The sequence below is a fragment of the Solea senegalensis genome, linkage group LG3 (assembly GCF_019176455.1).
Source record: "Solea senegalensis isolate Sse05_10M linkage group LG3, IFAPA_SoseM_1, whole genome shotgun sequence".
Taxonomy (NCBI): domain Eukaryota; kingdom Metazoa; phylum Chordata; class Actinopteri; order Pleuronectiformes; family Soleidae; genus Solea; species Solea senegalensis.
This window is the reverse complement of record NC_058023.1, coordinates 21,038,066-21,058,179: the sequence shown is the minus strand read 5'-3', so window position 1 is coordinate 21,058,179 and position 20,114 is coordinate 21,038,066. Positions and strand designations below refer to the sequence as shown.

Here is a 20,114-nt window from a genome sequence, read left to right as displayed (position 1 = left end):
ATATGACAACTCAAAACTATTTTAAACTGCAGCTGGGTGGACAGGCTGAGGTGGGAAAGTAAATCATTTCATAAAAATATGTTTTTGCTTACAATTGACTAATATCTTGACACATCTCCTCAACTGTCTAAATAGTCCCTTTGGAACATCGCATCTACCAAATGACTAAATGCAATCCATTTGAACACAACATTCAAATTCCCCCTCAACAAAACATCTGTCACTGTTTGGCCATCTATGCTTAATTTTTACATTATTGAAGGAAAATCAGTAGTTAGCAAAATCTGAATGTGACTGCAACCATCTTTGTAACTATCATTTATTCCTAGTTTCTGGACGTTGCCAATCTTCACTCAAGTGAACTTTACTGGTCAACCATTATATATAATTAGTGCTTAACTTTATTTCTGAATCATAGTATTAGATAAACTCTGACTTGCCATGAACTATTTGGAGAAGCTCATCAAGCAGGAGATTATTTCAGGTAGAATTGTTCGATCCACTTCTAAAATCCCTTTTCTACCATACAGTTCCAGCAAGACTCGGCACGGCATGGCTCGACTCAACTAGGTTTGGGACTAGCAAACTCCTTGTTAATGAAAGCAGAAAGGTTTCAGGGGGATTCTGCTGAGGAACCATGCACCTACCCTCCCTGTGTAATTGCCACCCTGACCTTGATAATGTACCATACACTGTCTGACTAAATATTAAAAGACTGTTTATTGTGTTTAGTGTTAGCATTTTAGCCAAAGCCAAAGATTTTGGGTGTGGTGGTAGGTGTGGTTTGGGGCCCTGTTGTTGGAGAGAGAGAGAAACATGGCAGAATTGGTTCAGCAGGAGCAGCACAAGGTGAGTTGTGATAAATGTTGCCCTTATTACTAAAATAAGTAATCATGTAAAATTACATTAACTTTCAACACCAGAACAATCGTTGGTTATAAAAAAAAATCTAAATCATTTAAAGTATTTCAACATCTTTATTGCCTGTATTGTGATCTAGTAATTTAAACTCAATTTTAAAATGCAGAGCATCAGAGAGAGACAGGAGTGTTAACCATATTATATTGTTGTCCCACGACCCATGATGGCTTTCTTTGTGTTTCTTTCTGGTCTCACAAGGATTATATAACATTTAGGTCCAAACAGTGCCACCAAGAGGCCAAAACTGGAGGCTAGGATGGCAAATACCTCCACTGCATCTGCATATTTGCCTGGAGAGTTGATGTAAGCAGGGACAAAGGCCACCCACACTGCACAGAATATCAGCATGCTGAAAGTAATGAGTTTGGCCTCATTGAAACTGTCTGGAAGATTCCTTGCTAGAAATGCTAACAAAAAACTAAGGACAGCCAGTAAACCAATATAACCAAGTAAAACTGCAAAACCAACTATGGACCCAACTACACACTCATAAACTACCATGTCACTGTGATACTGGGTGTTTTTATGAGGCACTGGTGAAGCAGAGACAAGCCAGACAGTGCAGATTGCTGCTTGAACAGAAGTCAGAAGCAGAACTGTCGCTCTCTGCTGCATAGCACCAAACCACTTCAGGCTGGACTCACCTCCTGGTTTGGAGGCCCTGAACACAGCCAGAACCACCATGGTTTTCACCAGGATACATGAGACACAAAGCACAAAGCTGATGCCAAATGCTGCATGTCTTAGTTGGCAAGTCCATAATCTGGGTCGTCCAATGAAGAGCAATGAACACAAGAAACAGAACTTAAGTGACACCACGAGAAGAAAACTGAGTTCTGAATTGTTGGCACGAACTATAGGTGTGCTGTGATGATGGATGAAGATGCCCAGAACAACAACACAGATAAATGTGCCCAACAGTGAGGTGGTTGTTAAGCAGATACCCAGAGGCTCATGGTAGGAGAGGAACTCTGTTTTCTTAGGAACACAGTGGTCACGCTGGGGGCTGGACCAGAAATCTTCTGGACACGTGGTGCACTCCATGGAATCTGAGAAAAGAGGGAAAGTGTTGAGATACATGTTCATACAACATCTCTGAACTGTAGTGTTTAAAACTTAACACTCACCAGTCGTATTGCTGATCTTTCCCTCAGAACAAGGGACACAGTCAAAACAACACTCAGGTTCCCCCTTCTTTCTGGCCATGCGGGTACCTGGAGGACAGCTCTCACTGCACACTGACTGAGGAGGCTGTGTGGAGAAAAATCAGTATCTGTTATTGTATCCTATGTGGGCATCTCCATGCCGCTAAATGTGCGGTTACTGATTTTGAACAGGACATCCTTGGTAAAGAGATAATTCATCTCAATGGATACTCTCTGGAAACATAAAGGTTAATCATGTGAAAAATAAAGAGATGTTCCCTGTCTGCAGGGTCTTTGAGGGTCTTTGTAAAATTGTGTTTAAACTAATGTGGAGTTGATCTCACATCTCATGACAAAAGCAGTGGTTTCTCACCAGGGGATCAGCCCCATTTGTATGTTATTGTAGACTTTATACAGGTGAGGGTATCACCAAATGTTCTTGCACAACTTCAGGCAAGAGTCCATGGTAATTGTGTTCTTTAATGTCCCTTCTTCAACCAAGACAAGAGGGTTCCATCAAATATACTGGACAGTGTTGTGTTACATGAAGCTTCAGCATTTGGTGATTACGGTCCACAGCCAAAAAAAATGCAGGAGTGTACATGTATGTCTATGAAGGTTTTGTCAGTGCCATCACGCACATGGGTGGATGACATCATATATGTGAGATGGACCACAGCAAACCTCTTTGGACTCACAGAAAAAGTATGACTCTAGACAGTGAGTGAGGGGAAGAGATAGTAATCTAAAACAATTAAGAAATAACCTGTTTGGATTCAAAGTTCCAGAAGATTTTGTCTTCATCCAGTGTGAGTTCTTCACCTTTGAAGGCTGACCTCTTAACCTCACCCACTCTCTGAACTTTAGTTCTTCCATCAGGGAGCCACACCCAGTTCATGATGTCATATACAGGTAAGGCATCACCATTCTCATCAAATGACACTTGTTCACTAAATGTTGTGGTGAAGTTGACTTTTTCCAAGTAATACACAAGCTTTGGATAATAGAAAAGGAAAACAAGAACAAAAACTACAATCAATGCTCAGCAGTTGTTTGCCTCAGCTGACCAACAAAAGTTTCTCATATAATATGTGAATTTATTCATGACTGTGCCAATGTTGACAGGATTTGCTGAAGATAACTGACTGACAACTTGAAAACACTGGCCTTAGCTGTTACCAGTGCTGAAGAATGGAAATAAAAGAGTGCAGATGGAAGTTACTTATAACCTTTGTTTTATGTATTTAACTTGTATAAAGCTAATGTGTGTGACAGTATAATTGTGAACACAGCAGTTAAGTGAAATCAACATAAATCTAATTATTGCAGGATAAACTAAATACCTCACCTGCCATGGCTCCATTCTTTGTAAATGAGCACAGGTCTTGTTGCTGAAAGGTCCTCTCCCTGGCTCACACTGCAGCATGTCATCAAGAGCATATGCCAGAGCGTACACAGCCTTATACACATTATACTCTGACCTGAGGTCTGAAACATCCACCAATTCATTCTCCACATCTTCTATAACTTCCTGTCCAGTGCATAATTTTCCTCCAGCTTCCACCCAACCTGCTGGAGGTGGTGCAAATCTACACTGAAATGTGTGTTCCCACAACTGATTTACCTGCAGTTAAGTTCATTTTTAGATTAATGCCAGTATATAATTCTCACAAATTCAAAGTCACAGGGCAACTCTCACCATGCTGTTTCCATCTTTGCTGCTTTGATGTAGGTCAGGACGTATTTGTGACAGGAAGTCCCTGAGTCCTGGTATTTCTCCTCGACGGATGGCGATGCCCAGTGTTCCACCCAGGTATGTCATGAAGTGAGGAGTCTGGAGCACATCAAGTGATGACCAGGCTTCACTGGCCATCCACTGCAGGCCTGTCACATTCTGCCTCACCACCTGTTTATTGCATTGTAACAAGTATAAAAGTTAATGATTGTTTTACACACTATTCCATGCAAATTTTAATTAGTCCTGGTAAACAAACAGTGGCCCAGGACTTGCTAAGCCAATCTAGCCCAGGCACCCCCACCCCACATACAGCTCTGTCCATCATTGAGAGAGACTTTAATACAACCTTCATAGGACAAACCTCTCACAAAGCTGCTGGCCATATCTCCCCCTTCACCTTGAAGCACTGTGCTGACCCATTGTCTCCATTTTTTTCATATATTTAACACCTCGCTGAAGACATGTCATGTACCTGCTTGCTTCAAGCCTTCACCATCATCCAGTCCCCCCCAAAAAAAGCTTCACAGGACTAAATGACTACCCTGACCTTGGTGGTAATGAAGTCCTTCAAGCGACTTGTGCTGTCCCACCTAAAAACCATCACATACCCTTTGCTGGACCCCCGCAGTTTGCCTACAGAGCCAAGAGGTTGAGATGATGCTGTTAACCTGGCCCTCCACTTCATCCAGGAGCACCAGTACTGAGCAGGAACCTATTCCAGGATCATGTTTGTGTGCTCCAGCTCTGTTTTCAATACAGTGATCCCAGTTCTGCTACAGGACAAGCTCTTCGAGCTGATCGTGCCCAACTCCACCTGAAGGTGGATCACTGACTTCCTGTCTCACAGGAAGCAGCAGGTGAAGCTGAGAAAACAGTGGACTCATCTAACCCTAACCCGAATCCACCTTCACGTGGGAGGTTACCTAACCCTAACCAGTCAAAACAACTTAGAACGTTATAAAAACAGTGGAGATGGTTGGGGACTACAGAAAAGATGCTGTTTTTCAAACGCTAAAAGGGTTTTGCAACATATCTCTTTAAGGACTGACCTCTTTCATAAGGTTCATCATGTGACTCTTATTTGCAAACACAATCACCACTCGAGCTGTAGATTTCCTCATCACATCCACTATTCTCTTTAGTTCAGCAGGGTCGTCACCCCAGGGCAAGATCTCTGTGTAAGCCAGACAACCTCCACCAACTGGACCCAGATCAGAGTGAAAGGATCGGGCAGCGTGGACTCCATAATCATCATCACTGATGAGCAGACCAGCCCAAGTCCAGCCAAAGTGTTTTAGAATCTGAATCATAGCATTCACCTATGTGGACACAGAGCAGAGGGATTAGTGCACAGGGTGGAATCATCTTCCACTAGAAATCCTGTTGTTCATCAAAGACTCATACGGTACAGGACGCTCGGGACAAATACACACACATTTTTGGTACACACATATATACTTAAAAAATGTATGTTCAGCAGTAACCACCATGCAGAGCAGAACTTAATCACATTTCCTTGTTCCCCCCCGACGGATGTGACATCACTGTTCAGCTTAAATTGGCTGTGCCGCTGGTGATACGCCAAACATGATAACTATCACAAGTGGATATCATCGGTACAAGGAAAAAAAGTGCAAAATCCGTGCAAATGCAGATAAAGCTGACATTAAAGCTGTATTACGAGTTTGGATAAATCTCTGTAATGAATTCACATTCATATTTAACAAAGAAAGTGTGCTTTGAAAACATAATGAATCTGAGTACAAGCTGAGACAATTAGACTTACTGAATATGAAGTTGAACGTGTTCAGTTTTCTTCATGCTGCACTATAATTGATCTTTATTTTTTATAATAATACTTACTTTTTATTTATTTGACAACCTTCACATTCACCTCTAAGTTGTATTTGTTGTAGGTGCAGCAATATTTTATATATCTTTTGTAATCATTCTTACCTTATTCTTATTAAACAACAATGTCCTTCCTTCAGGTAATTATGGGCAATTAGCCACTGTTATGTTTACAATTGAGTCTGTTTAGTCTTTTTAAACTTAATTAAACTTAAACCTGTTGACAATTTTATGTATTTTCGCATTCCTTTCCTTTCTGAAATGTTACCGAACTGTGGCATTTGCATACTGTTTCACCTCTACTGTAAATGATACACAACATAATTAGTGATTAAGATGGATTTTCACCTGAAAAACATCACTTGGGATCGTCCTAAAGAAAGATGGAAACTTCTGTCTGTCACTCAAGCAGGAACATGTGGCAGAATAACTCACCTGCAAAAAAGAAGACCACTTCTTCTTAGGAAGGTTAACATAATTTGCAAACATTTAAGGTTGATTATTCAACTATCAGATTTCATATTTTAAACTACATTAAATGAAACTTAAAATAATAAAATTATATTTCAATTGAATTCAGAATTTAATCACTGCAATGATTGAGTTGAAAGACTTGAAAACTTACCAGAGGCACTCTATACAAACCTAAGACTGTAGAAATGGCTATAGAATTTGAAGAGGTAGTATCACCCACAATCCCTAGGACTGGAGGAGTTCCTACACAGCTCTCCTGTAATGTAACTTGCTCTTCTTGACCACTGACTAAGGTCAGTGCTGCACGGAATCCAATTCCTAGTTGGACGCAGTTATCATACAGATTGTATCCCAGAGTCACATTAGGCAGCAGGTTGGAGTTTCTGTTGATCTCATCAATAGCAAAGGCCATGGTCTGAGCCTGTCTGAATCCTATAATATTAAAACTAACACAAACATGTAAGTGTTTACAACTCAAAATACCTTATACAGTTACACATGTTTCACAACTGCAGATACTGACAGACTCACCCATAGCAGGTAGGCAGCTGTGACTCTGAGGTAAAAGTGAGGTCAGGATCAGCAGAAAATAAGTTGACTGCAAAAAGTCCACCTAGAATCACGTCTCCAGTTTTGTGCATCCCATTTAGATTAAACTGTTCCTGTAACTGACAAGAGGAGGAATAAAGAGAGGATGACACAGCGGAGTAAAAGCAGGAGAACATTAGCAAGAGCAACTTGCTGTAGAAGAATATACTCATGACTTTCCTCTGCTTTACCCTTTTCTGAGTTCAGTTCTTTCACTGCATCACCCATTTTATTGACGACTCATGATAATGTTTATACTTACGCATCACCTATCCGGGCAGAATAACTAGCAGTAGGGGCAGGTCCTCAGCAACGTCATGTGTCAATTACATATCCTTCTTTTGTCATTTATCTTCACAGTGCAACTGTTTGTATTTCAAGTTTTAAATTATACAATTTCATTTATCCAATCAGTGTGTTTGTAAATGGACACACTGAAGACTTTAAATGGATGAATAGATATGATAACTCAAAACTTTTAAACTGTAGCTTGGTGGACAGGCTGAGGTGGGAAAGTAAATCATTTCATAAAAATATGTTTTTGCTTACAATTGACTAATATCTTGACACATCTCCTCAACTATCAAAATAGTCCCTTTGGAACATCGTATCTACCAAATGACTAAATGCAATCCATTTGAACACAACATTCAAATTCCCCCTCTATAGAACATCTGTCATTGTTTGGCCATCAATGCTTAATTTTTACATTATTGAAGGAAAATCAGTAGTAAGCAAAATCTGAATGTGACTGCAACCATCTTTGTAACTATCATTTATTCCTAGTTTCTTGACGTTGCCAATCTTCACTCGAGTGAACTTTACTGGTCAACCATTATATATAATTAGTGCTTAACTTCATTTCTGAATCATAGTATTAGATGAAACTCTGACTTGCCATGAACTATCTCATGAGAAGCTCATCAAGCAGGAGATTATTGCAGGTAGAATTGTTCGATCCACTTCTAAAATCCCTTTTCCACCATACACTTCCAGCAAGACTCTGCACAGCATGCTTCAAGTCCACTGGGTTTGGGATTGTTTCCATTAGTATAGTACTTTCTCAACATGGGCAGAGTCATCATAGCGTGGCTGCATGAAACTGCTGTGACGGCATTTGTAAAGCAGAATCTTTAGACCCCGTTAATTAAAAAGATTTGTTCACAGAATCATTCAGTACTTCCTGCATGACCAGAGTGCAGACTTCATCTGGCACAGTTATTGAACTGAAATATGACAGAAGGGGTCGTGATGTGGCTCAGTGCTCTAGATCCCTGCTAAATACACCAGACTCTTCTGTTAAATGATAGAGATTTTAGACATTGCCTTTGCTAAATGTTGGACATTAACACATGTATTCAGGATTTTTAAGTCTTTTTTTTTTTAAATATTTTTTTGACTTTAATCAACAGTACAGGAGATAGAGAAAGGAAATGGGGAGGCAGAGAGGGGGAACAACATGCAGGAATGGGCTGCCTGATTTGAACCGGGGGCACTATACACAGCTATACAAAGTGAGATAAACGCCACCCCAGATTTTTAAGTCTTTTTTAACTGATCGACAGTTTTGCATTCATGACTCAACTTCTTTCTCTTTGTTTATTTGGATGACATCCTCATCTTCTCCAAAACCCAAGGAGTATGTTCACCATGTCCTGTCTGTGCTCTAGCACCTCCTAGCAAACTCTTTGTTAATTAAAGCAGAAAGGTTTCAGTTACACGTCGAGTCTGTTTCATTCTTGGGAGAATATTGTGGCAGAAGGCAGTCTCCAGATGGACCTAACTTAAGTCTCTGCAGTTCCTGACACCCGTAAATAACTATAACACTTCCTGATGGCTCATTTTTATCATCACTACACAGCGATTGCTCTTCTCACAGTCCTCAACAGGTCCAAAGTGCCCCTTAAAGTGGACATATTATACCCTATTTCCCCCATTAAAATAGTTCCCTGGTGTCCTAATGAACATGTCAGTGACATGCCTTGGTCAAAATACCATAAGGATGAAGCATCATAGTAGTTCAATAACCCTGCTAAACCCGCCCCTTTCAGAACGCACGGTTTTTGTGCATGGTCCCTTTATATGCAAATGAAACACAGGCAAACACACACCCACTTCTTCCAGGGGGTTTCTGATTTGTCCCCTTTACAGCTCCATTCCTCTCCCCCTCCCTCCACTAGTTCTCTGACAATATCAACATGGCAGCGTGCGCAGAAAACGAGAGTGCCGTCACAGGAAGAGACGTCCTCCATAAGGATCAAGCCGAACAGTGCCGAAATGTAAATCAGTTAAAAACACTTAGGAACAGCGCCACTGATCGCCACCGCTGATTGCCAGCGGTGTGCAGCGAGCTGAATAAACTGCCGCTGTATGTTACAGTATCAGACCGGTGACTGTGCTCCGGAGACCTCGCCACCGCTGATCACCACCGCTGATCGCCAGCGGCGAGCTGCATGAACTGCCGCTGTATGTTACAGTATCATACCGGTGACTGTGCTCCGGAGACCTCGCCACCGCTGATCGCCAGCTCACCGGAGCACCGGAGCTGGTCAGCGGTGTTGTCCCTAAGTATCCATGTGTCGGAGGTCTGTTCCTGTGACGGCACTCACACATACAGCAACAGTTTAGGCAGCTCTAGGTGCTGTCCCTATGCCCCTAACTGATTTTCACAGAGAGTGCAGCACCGCTGCACAGAGAGTGCAGCACCGCTGATCGCCACTGCTGATCGTCAGCGGTGAGCTGTATAAACAGCTGCTTTATGTGACTGTATCAGACTGAGTCTGTGCTCCAGTCATGGAGGACGTACTGAACAGTCATCATCTAACCGCTTTATCCTCCACTCGAGGGTTGCGGGGGGTGCTGTGCCAATCTACATTGGGCGATAGGCGGGGTACACCCTGGACAGTTCGCCAGTCCATCGCAGGGCCACACACAACTAGAGACAAACAACCATTCACTCTCACACTCACTCCTATGGTCAATTTAGAGTGTCCAATTCACCTAATCCCCACATTGCATGTTTTTGGACTGTGGGAGGAAGCCGGAGAACCCGGAGAGAACCCACGCACACACGGGGAGAACATGCAAACTCCATGCAGAAAGGCCCCTGTTCCAACCGGGGCGCGAACCCGGGTCTTCTCGCTGCAAGGCGAGAGTGCTAACCACTACACCACCGTGTGGCCCGACGTACTGAACGAATATTTTTAATTAGGACGTGTCAGAATGGTCAGTTATGAGCTCTGTGTGACCTTTTCTTAACAATGTGTGTGTGTTTGTACACCGGTGAAATATGTCCCCTGACTAAATATGGCGACCGCTGGCCGCAGTCTGCTGCGAAGTGGTGCGAACACACGTTTGCTGACTTTATCCGGCACATTCGCTTCATATATAAAATCCTCTGAGGCTGGAAGTTTGTATAAAACACTGTGCTCCACTGTGCAGCCACCAACAGCACACTTGTCCGTCCGCGTTGACATAATACCGCTCTTCCTCCCTCGCCTGCACTCTCGCAGGGACAAGGTGGAGCTAAGGTGGAGCTCTCCAAGTAAACTTACTGGTGGGGCGGTAACATTCGCGGTGAAATGCGCATGCTGCCGTCATAAGCGCAGGGAATTCAACATGGAGTGTTTTATCGCCTTACTTACACTAAGGGGGACCACAAAAACATAACTGAGTATTCTTTTTCCACACTTTGGCGACTGGTAGGGCCTCCAGAGTCCCAAATATAAGTACTGAAACGGTTAAAAAGTTGATTTTGCATAATATGTCCCCTTTAAGAGGTCCCCTGCCCCTGACATGACATTCTAGAAGTCTACCTTATATGGAAGCACAGGACAAGTTTTTTTTAATCCATATTCACTTCGAGAACAAAAAGCTACAACTGTTGTTTACTTTTGCATATAAACATTTGTAATTATTCACTTTATTATTCTTGTGTGTGTGTGTGGACAAGGGTTTGGGTTGGGGGAGCCTGGATTGACTTGGACAAGGGGGCTTCAAAGATAAAATGTTTGGGAACCACTGCACTAGAAGTATTGGGACATTGATTTGAGGGCACCAAGGAAGCCTTCTTGGTTTGGACTGCCCACAAAAACCTTGAATACATCTGCACCACCAAGAGATTGAACTCTCACCAGGTCCACTGGTCACTCTTCTTCACCTGGTTATGCGTCAACTTTTTATAACATACGGGGTCCCACAATGTCCTGGAGGATTCTACTGAGGCACCATGCACCTACCCTCCCTACCCACCATACACTATCTGACTATATATTAAAAGACTGTTTGTTGTATTTAGTGATAGCATTTTAGCCAAAGCGTTTTTTGGGTGTGGTGGTGGGTGTGGTTTGGGGCCCTGTTGTTGGAGAGAGAGAGCAACATGGCAGAGTTGGTTCAGCAGACGCAGCACAAGGTGAGTTGTGATAAATTTTGCCCTTGTTACTAAAATAAGTAATCATGTAAAATTACATTAACTCCCAACACCAGAATAATCATTGGTTAGAAAAAAATAATCTACATAATTTTAAGTATTTCTTATCAACATCTTTATTGCCTGTATTGTGATCTAGTAATTTAAACACAATTTAAAAATGCAGAGCATCAGAGAGAGACAGGAGTGTTAACCATATTACGTTGTTGTCCCACGACCCATGATGGCTTTCTTTGTGTTTCTTTCTGGTCTTACAAGGATTATATAACATTTGGGTCCAAACAGTGCCACCAAGAGGCCAAAACTGGAGGCAAGGATGGCAAAAACCTCCACTGCATCTGCATATTTGCCTGGAGAGTTGATGTAAGCAGGGACAAAGGCCACCCACACTGCACAGAATATCAGCATGCTGAAAGTGATGAGTTTGGCCTCATTGAAACTGTCTGGAAGATTCCTTGCTAGAAAAGCTAACAAGAAACTGAGGACGGCCAGTAAACCAATATAACCAAGTAAAACTGCAAAACCAACTGTGGACCCAACTACACACTCATAAACTATCTTGTCATTGTGATACTGGGTGTTTTTATGAGGCACTGGTGAAGCAGAGACAAGCCAGACAGTGCAGATTGCTGCTTGAACAGAAGTCAGAAGCAGAACTGTCCCTCTCTGCTGCATAGCACCAAACCACTTCAGACTGGACTCACCTCCTGGTTTGGAGGCCCTGAACACAGCCAGAACCACCATGGTTTTCACCAGGATACATGAGACACAAAGCACAAAGCTGATGCCAAATGCTGCATGTCTTAGTTGGCAAGTCCATAATCTGGGTCGTCCAATGAAGAGCAACGAACACAAGAAACAGAACTTAAGTGACACCACGAGAAGAAAACTGAGTTCTGAATTGTTGGCACGAACTATAGGTGTGCTGTGATGATGGATGAAGATGCCCAGAACAGCAACACAGATAAATGTGCCCAACAGTGAGGTGATTGTCAAGCAGATACCCAGAGGCTCATGGTAGGAGAGGAACTCTGTTTTCTTAGGAACACAGTGGTCACGCTGGGGGCTGGACCAGAAATCGTCTGGACAACTGGTGCACTCCATGGAGTCTGAGAAAAGAGGGAAAGTGTTGAGATACATGTTTATACAACATCTCTGAACTGTGGCGTTTAAAACTTTACACTCACCGGTTGTATTGCTGATCTTTCCCTCAGAACAAGGGACACAGTCAAAACAACACTCAGGTTCCCCCTTCTTTCTGGCCATGCGGGTACCTGGAGGACAACTCTCACTGCACACTGACCGAGGAGGCTGTGTGGAGAAAATTCAGGATTTGTTATTGTATCCTATGTGGGCTTCTACATACTTTTGCTTTTGCAAAATGTGCGGTTAGTGCTTTTGGCCAGGACATCCTTGGTAAAGACATAATTCATCGTAAAGGATATTTTCTGGAAAAATAAATGTCAATTCAATTTAAAAGAAAATATGTTCCTTGTCTGCAGAGTCTTTGAGGGTCTTTGTGGTCTTGTGTTCGAACTAACGTGGAGTTGATCTCATATCAAAAGCAGTGTTTTCTCACCAGGAGATCAGCCCCATTTGTATGTTCTTGAAGACTGTACAGGTGAGGGAATTACCAAATGTTCTTGCACAACTTCAGGCAAGAGTCCATGGTAATTGTGTTCTTGGATGTCCCTTCTTCAACCAAAACAAGAGGGTCCCAGTAAATATACTGGAAAGTGTGTTACATGAAGCTTAAGCATTTGGTTATTACGGTACACAGCCAAAAAAAAGTGTACATGTATGTCTATGAAGGTTTTGTCAGTGCCATCACGCACATGGGTGGATGACATCATATATGTGAGATGGACCACAGCAAACCTCTTTGGACTCACAGAAAAAGTATGACTCTAGACAGTGAGTGGGGGAAAGAGATAGTAATCTAAAACGTTTAAGAAATAACCTGTTTGGATTCAAAGTTCCAGAAGATTTTGTCTTCATCCAGTGTGAGTTCTTCACCTTTGAAGGCTGACCTCTTAACCTCACCCACTCTCTGAACTTTAGTACTTCCATCAGGGAGCCACACCCAGTTCATGATGTCATATACAGGTAAGGCATCACCATTCTCATCAAATGACACTTGATCACCAAATGATGTGGTGAAGTTAACCTTGTCCAGGTAATACACAAGCTTTAGATAATAGAATCAGACACAAAAGGAAAACAAGAACAAAAACTACAATCAATGCTCAGCAGTTGTTTGCCTCAGCTGACCAACAGATTCACAAGTTTCTCATGTAACTTGTGCATGTTGACTTAGACGGGAATTTATTAACGACTGTGCCAAAGTAGACAGAATTTGCTAAAGATAATTGACTGACAACTTGAAAACACTGCCTCTGGCCTTAGCTGTTACCAGTGTTGAAGAATGAAAATAGTAAATAATAGAGTGCAGATGGAATTTACTTCTAACTTTCGTTTTATGTATTTAACTTGTATAAAGTTAATCTGTGTGACAGTATATTTGTGAACACAACAGTACAGAGAAATTCATATAAATCTACTCATTGGTAAACTTAAAAAAAAAATACATCAAAGAATTTAATTTGAAGTCACATCACATTTGACCTGATATTACAATCTACTTTCTGCCTGCTGTATATGGAAAGTGAGATGCTTTTATGTATTGATCTATGATGTTCTTACACTTTAATCAAATCATAAAGAAATACAAAGGAAATAAAGAATTGAGTGTAAACTGATACCTCACCTGCCATGGCTCCAGTCTTTGTAATTGAGCACAGGTGTTGTTGCTGAAAGGTCCTCTCCCTGGCTCACACTGCAGCATTTTATCAAGAGCATATGCCAGAGCGTACACAGCCTTATACACATTATACTCTGATCTGAGGTTTGAAACATCCACCAATTCATTCTTCACATTCTCTATAACTTCCTGTCCAGTGCATAATTCTCCTCCAGCTTCCACCCAACCTGCTGGAGGTGGTGCAAATCTGCACTGAAATGTGTTTTCCCAAAACTGATTCACCTGCAGTTAAGTTCATTTTTAGATTAATGCCAGTATATTATTCTCACAAATTCAAAGTCACAGGGCAACTCTCACCATGCTGTTTCCATCTTTGCTGCTTTGATGAAGGTCAGGACGTATTTGTGACAGGAAGTCCCTGAGTCCTGGTATTTGTCCTCGACGAATGGAGATGCCCAGTGTTCCACCCAGGTATGTCATGAAGTGAGGAGTCTGGAGCACAACAAGTGATGACCAGGCTTCACTGGCCATCCACTGCAGGCCTGTCACATTCTGCCTCACCACCTGTAAATTGCATTGTAACAAGTATAAAAGTTAATGATTGTTTTACACACTATTCCATGCAAATTTGAATTAGTCCTGGTAAACAAACAGTGGCCCTCTTGCTAAGCCAATCTAGCCCACCCACCCCCACCCCACATACACCTCAGCAACAACAACAGCTTTGTCCATCATGGAGAGAGACCATAATAAAATCTTCAGAGGCAACCCCCCCACAAAGCTGCTGGCCATGACTCTGTCTCCCCCTTCACCTTGAAGCACTGGGCTGTCTCCAGTTCTTTCACATTTTTTTCATATATTTAACACCTCGCTGAAGACATGTCATGTACCTGCTTGCTTCAAAGGCTTCACCATCATCCCAGTCGCCAAAAAAACTAGGATCACAGGACTAAACGACTACAGACCCTGTCACCCTGACCTCGGTGGTAAGGAAGTCCTTCGAGCACCTTGTGCTGAAAACCATCACATACCCTTTGCTGGACCCCCCACAGTTTGCCTACAGAGCCAACAGGTTGGTAGATGATGCTGTTAACCTGGCCCTGAACCTATATCCTGGAGCACCTGGACTCAGCAGGAACCTATACCAGGATCCTGTTTGTGTATTTCAGCTCTGCTTTCAACACAGTAAGCCCAGTTTTGCTACAGGACAAGCTCTCCCAGCTGATTGTGCCCAACAGACTTCCTGTCTCACAGGAAGCAGCAGGTGGGAAAACATTGGACTCATCTCCGGTGGGGACGAGTCCACCTTCAGGTGTGAGGTTGACCGCCTGGTGACCTGGTGCAGTAAAAACAACTTAGAGCTGAACGTTTTAAAACAGTGGAGAATGGTTGCGGACTACAGAAAAGACACTGTTAGCCCTGCCCTCATCACCCTCTGCAATTCTGCCATTTCCACCATGGACTCTCTATGCTTCCTGGGGACCTTCATGACCTGTACATCTCCAGGACCCTGAAGCGTGCAGGTAAACTCATGGCCAACCCCTTCCTTCTGGTAATAGGCTGTGGTCTTATAAATTTAAAATGTTCCCATTGTAGTAGCCAATTACACTGTAAGATATCAACTTCCCTGAATTGGATTAGGACTAATGTTAAGTCAACACAATGGTAATATGCAGATGTCATTAAAAAGTCAATGATCCCATTTATGTAGTCAAACAACCCCATTTTAAGTACAATATTGCAATCCAACAATACAAAGACATGTGCACGTCACAAGCACGCACTTACACACACATACACACAAACAAGTGACTAGTTTCTTCCCCTCTGCTCAGTCTCATGAATAGCAAAAACTACAAAGTTTGCTTGGCACAAAATAACGTTAATCTCGTGATAAAAAATTGACCCCGTTAAAATGGGTTTGCATTAATGCCATTAATGAAACGTTTAACTGACAGTATGCATTTTATTTTATTAGATTTAAATGCACCAAAACACAAAGTCAAATTCCTTGTATGTGTAAATGTATTTGGCAATAAAAAACAATTCTGATTCTGATTAAAAGTGAAATATTAGTAATGAAATCTGTTTTCTAAAGACTTTTTTGCAGCACTTGTTTATATTTGCATTATAACGAGTGTAAAAATTCATACCAGTAAAGTAAAATGTTTCCACAGTTGATGTCATAAACAAACATGTATTTTACATACATTTACTAATTATAGATATTAGTATAAATAACAAAATTTGTTTTTCAAAGGCTAAAAGGGTTTTGCAACATATCTCTTTAAGGACTGACCTCTTTCATAAGGTTCATCATGTGACTCTTATTTGCAAACACAATCACCACTCGAGCTGTAGATTTCCTCATCACATCCACTATTCTCTTTAGTTCAGCAGGGTCGTCACTCCAGGGCAAAATCTCTGTGTAAGCCAGACAACCTCCACCAGCTGGACCCAGATCAGAGTGAAAGGATCGGGCAGCGTGGACTCCATAATCATCATCACTGATGAGCAGACCTGCCCAAGTCCAACCAAAGTGTTTTAGAATCTGAATCATAGCATTCACCTATGTGAACACAGAGCAGAGGGATTAGTGCACAGGCTGGAATCATCTTTCACTAGAAATCCTGTTACCAGTTCAACTACAGCAGCAGCGGAGACAAAGACAACGTCACGTCACTGTTCAGCTAAAATTAGCTGGTGATATGCCAAACATGATAACTATCACACAATACCAAGACCAGGGGGTATCGAGACCAAGTGAAGACTGAGATCAAGTTGAGACAAGACCGAGACCGGGAAAAAAACAGACTAGTGTTGAAGTTACACCATAACTTGCATGAATTGAAGAACAGCAACATACTAGGGTTCAGCTGCAGTTTACATTCAATCAAAATTAGAAGGTATTATTTCAACTATAGGCAGAACAATACAGAGACAGAGTATGTCATGTGAGCTCACTCACTGTAAATGTTTTTACAGTGAGTGACCTCAACTATGTATAGCTATTGTATACATTTGTAGATGCAATTGTAACATCAAATTGAAGATACACAATTATAAACTTGAAATGTTCCCATTGTAGTAGCCAATTACACTGTAAGATATCAACTTCCCTGAATTGGATTAGGCCTAATGTTAAGTCAACACATTGGTAATATGCAGATATTATTTAAAAGTCAATGATCCCATTTATGTAGTCAAACAACACCATTTTAAGTACAATACCACAATCCAACAATACAAAGACATGTGCACATGTCACAAGCATGCACTTACACACACATACACACAAACAAGTGACTAGTGACTTATAAAGTAGTTGTTTTCAGTGTCACTGAATCACTAGAATCAGTTAATTAAATATATTGGAATATATATGGACTAATATATATGGACTGTGAAGTATTTTTAACTACAGTTTGACATTGTTTGGCTTGATTTATGTGTCGGATGTCTCTTCCTGTGATGGCACTAGACTTGTAGTCAAGACCACCTAAACCGAGACCAAGACATTACAAAGAACAGAGTATCAAGACCAAGACAACAAAACAAGACCGGGACCAAGACTGTCGAGGCTGGTCTCGAGACACACAACTCTATAAAGCAGTATTAAGAATTTGGGTAAATCTCCTCTGTAATGGATTCACGGTCATATTTAACAAAGAAAGATGTGTGCTTTGAAAACAGAATGAATCTGAGTACAAGCTGAGACAATTAGACTTACTGAATATGACGTTTAAAATGTTCAAATGTTTTTTCTACATGCTGCACTGTAATTGATCTTTATTTTTATTATAATAATTACTTTTTATTTATTTGACGACCTTCACATTCACCTCTAAGTTGTGTTTGTTGTAGGTGCCACAATATTTTATATATCTGTTGTAATAATTCTTACCTTATTTTTATTAAAAAACAACATGACCTTTATTCAGGTAATTGTGGGCAATTAGTCACTGTTATGTTTACAGTTCGGTCTGTTTAGTCATTGTAAACTTAATTTAATCTGTTAATGAAAAACGTTCCATTTGCATACTGTTTCACCCCTACTGAAAATGAGATATGAGATAATTAGTGATGGAGATGAATTTTCACCTGAAAAGCATCACTTGGGATCGTCCTAAAGAAAGATGGAAACTTTTGTCCGTCACTCAGGCAGGAACATGTGGCAAAATAACTCACCTGCAAAAGAAGCAGACCACTTCTCTTAGAGAGGCTAATATTTTCTAATATTTTCCAATATTTTCAAATATTTAAGGTTGATTACTCAACTGTCAGATATATATTCAATGTAGTAATAATATAAATATAATATAAATACAATATTTAAATTAACTTCATAATTTAATCACTGTAATGATTGAGCTGAAAATCTTGAAAACTTACCAGAGGCACCCTGTACAAACCTATGGCTGTAGAAATGGCTATAGAATTTGAAGAGGTAGTATCACCCACAATCCCTAGGACTGGAGGAGGTCCTACACAGCTATCCTCTAATGTAACTTGCTCTTCTTGACCACTGACTAAGGTCAGTGCTGCACGAAATCCAATTCCTAGTTGGCCGCAGTTATCGTACAGACTGTATCCCAGAGTCACATTCGGCAACAGGTTGGAGTTTCTGTTGATCTCATCAATAGCAAAGGCCATAGACTGAGCCTGTCTGAATCCTATAATATTAAAACTAACACAAACATGTAAGTCTTTACAACTAAACATATGTTATACACTTACACATGTTTCACAACTGACACACAGACTCACCCATAGCAGGTAGGCAGCTGTGACTCTGAGGTAAACGTCAGGTCAGGATCAGCAGAAAAGAAGTTGATTACAAAAAGTCCACCTAGAATCACATCTCCAGTTTTGTGCATCCCATTTAGACGAAACTGTTCCTGTAACTGACAAGAGGAAGAATAAAGAGAGGAGGACACAGCAGAGGAAAAGTAGGAGAACAACATTAGCAAGAGCAAGTCGTCCAAAAATATCCTCATGACTTTGCTCTGGTTCATCCCTTTAAGGAGTTCAGTCCCATCACTACATCATCTATTATATTAACTTATGACAATGTTTATCCTATCAGGGCAGAATAACAAGCTGTAGGGGCAGGTCCTCAACAACGTTACATTTGTTTGTTATCCAGTATTTTTAGTCACACACAAAGATATTTTGTAAATTAATTAATTAATTAATTAATTAATTAATTAATTAATATCGATCCATTTTTACTGCATCATCCTCCACACAAGGGTCACGGGGGGGTGCTGTGCCAATTTCAGCTGACATTGGGTGATATGCAGAGTACACCCTGGACAGTTTGCCAGTGTATCGAAGGGCCACATATAGAGACAAACAACCATCCACTCTCCCACTCACACCTATGGTTAACTTTTTCAATGCATTATCTGTGGTAGTCCTAACCACTATGTTTGTTATATATTTTTGACCACAAGTCAAAAGCGGGAAAAGCGGGCGCTGTGTCCCGCTTGGCTTAAGAGAAAGGAGGCGGTCTTTTCTGAATGAGAAGTGGCGGCACAGCAGCAGCAGAGAAACAGAACACAGCGTCTTTGTCACATTCCTCGACAAACAATATTTAATGAACGTTTTGAACTTTTCAAAGTGGAGGCTTTTTTGTTCATTAATGCTTTTTTATCATATGTATGAAGTTTTATATTAACTGGTTCCAGGTTTTTTGGTAATGTTGTTGACAGTGTCCAGAAACATGACCTTAAATGGTTTCTGATTATTAGTTATTTAATATTATTTAAATAGTATTAGTAATATTAATAGGTTTTACTGTGATATTTTGATTTCAATACATCTAGTATCAGAATATTATTAGTGCAACATATTGTCCTCTCTCTGATGACATTATGTTGGCGGACCTCTGATGTTCTAGCTCGACACTCTAAATAAAAGTGTAAGTGGAAAGCGGTGGCTTACCTGAACCAGGCAACTCGTCTCTCGTCCCGTTATTCTTGTATTATTATTCTTTTTTTATGTACAGTTCAGGTGAACACCAACGTTCACCATCCAACCTGACAGAACTGGAGAGGATCTGTAAGGAAGAATGGCAGAGGATCCCCAAATCCAGGTGTGAATAACTTGTTGCATCATTCCCAAGAAGACTCATGGCTGTACTAGCTCAAAAGGAGCGTCTACTCAATACTGAGCAAAGGGTCTGAATTCTTATGACCATGTGAT

General features: G+C 41.1%; 2 protein-coding genes across 2 annotated transcripts; both read right to left on the bottom strand.

Annotated features, from left to right (window-relative positions):
- Positions 1 to 1,057: 1,057 nt before the first annotated feature.
- Positions 1,058 to 7,213, bottom strand: LOC122766204 (extracellular calcium-sensing receptor-like). Its single transcript, XM_044020885.1, has 9 exons — positions 6,661 to 7,213; positions 6,281 to 6,575; positions 6,004 to 6,090; positions 4,854 to 5,123; positions 3,757 to 3,972; positions 3,415 to 3,681; positions 2,833 to 3,060; positions 2,049 to 2,172; positions 1,058 to 1,970 (listed from the first exon to the last, which is right to left on the bottom strand). The coding sequence occupies exons 1-9, from the start codon at positions 6,888 to 6,890 to the stop codon at positions 1,060 to 1,062; spliced, it is 2,628 nt and encodes an 875-aa protein (XP_043876820.1). The 5' UTR covers positions 6,891 to 7,213; the 3' UTR covers positions 1,058 to 1,059.
- Positions 7,214 to 11,237: 4,024 nt separating this feature from the next.
- On the bottom strand, positions 11,238 to 18,939 carry LOC122766201 (extracellular calcium-sensing receptor-like). Its single transcript, XM_044020882.1, has 9 exons — positions 18,675 to 18,939; positions 18,300 to 18,594; positions 18,009 to 18,095; positions 16,207 to 16,476; positions 14,256 to 14,471; positions 13,914 to 14,180; positions 13,107 to 13,334; positions 12,334 to 12,457; positions 11,238 to 12,255 (listed from the first exon to the last, which is right to left on the bottom strand). The coding sequence occupies exons 1-9, from the start codon at positions 18,920 to 18,922 to the stop codon at positions 11,345 to 11,347; spliced, it is 2,646 nt and encodes an 881-aa protein (XP_043876817.1). The 5' UTR covers positions 18,923 to 18,939; the 3' UTR covers positions 11,238 to 11,344.
- Between the last annotated feature and the right edge of the window lie 1,175 nt (positions 18,940 to 20,114).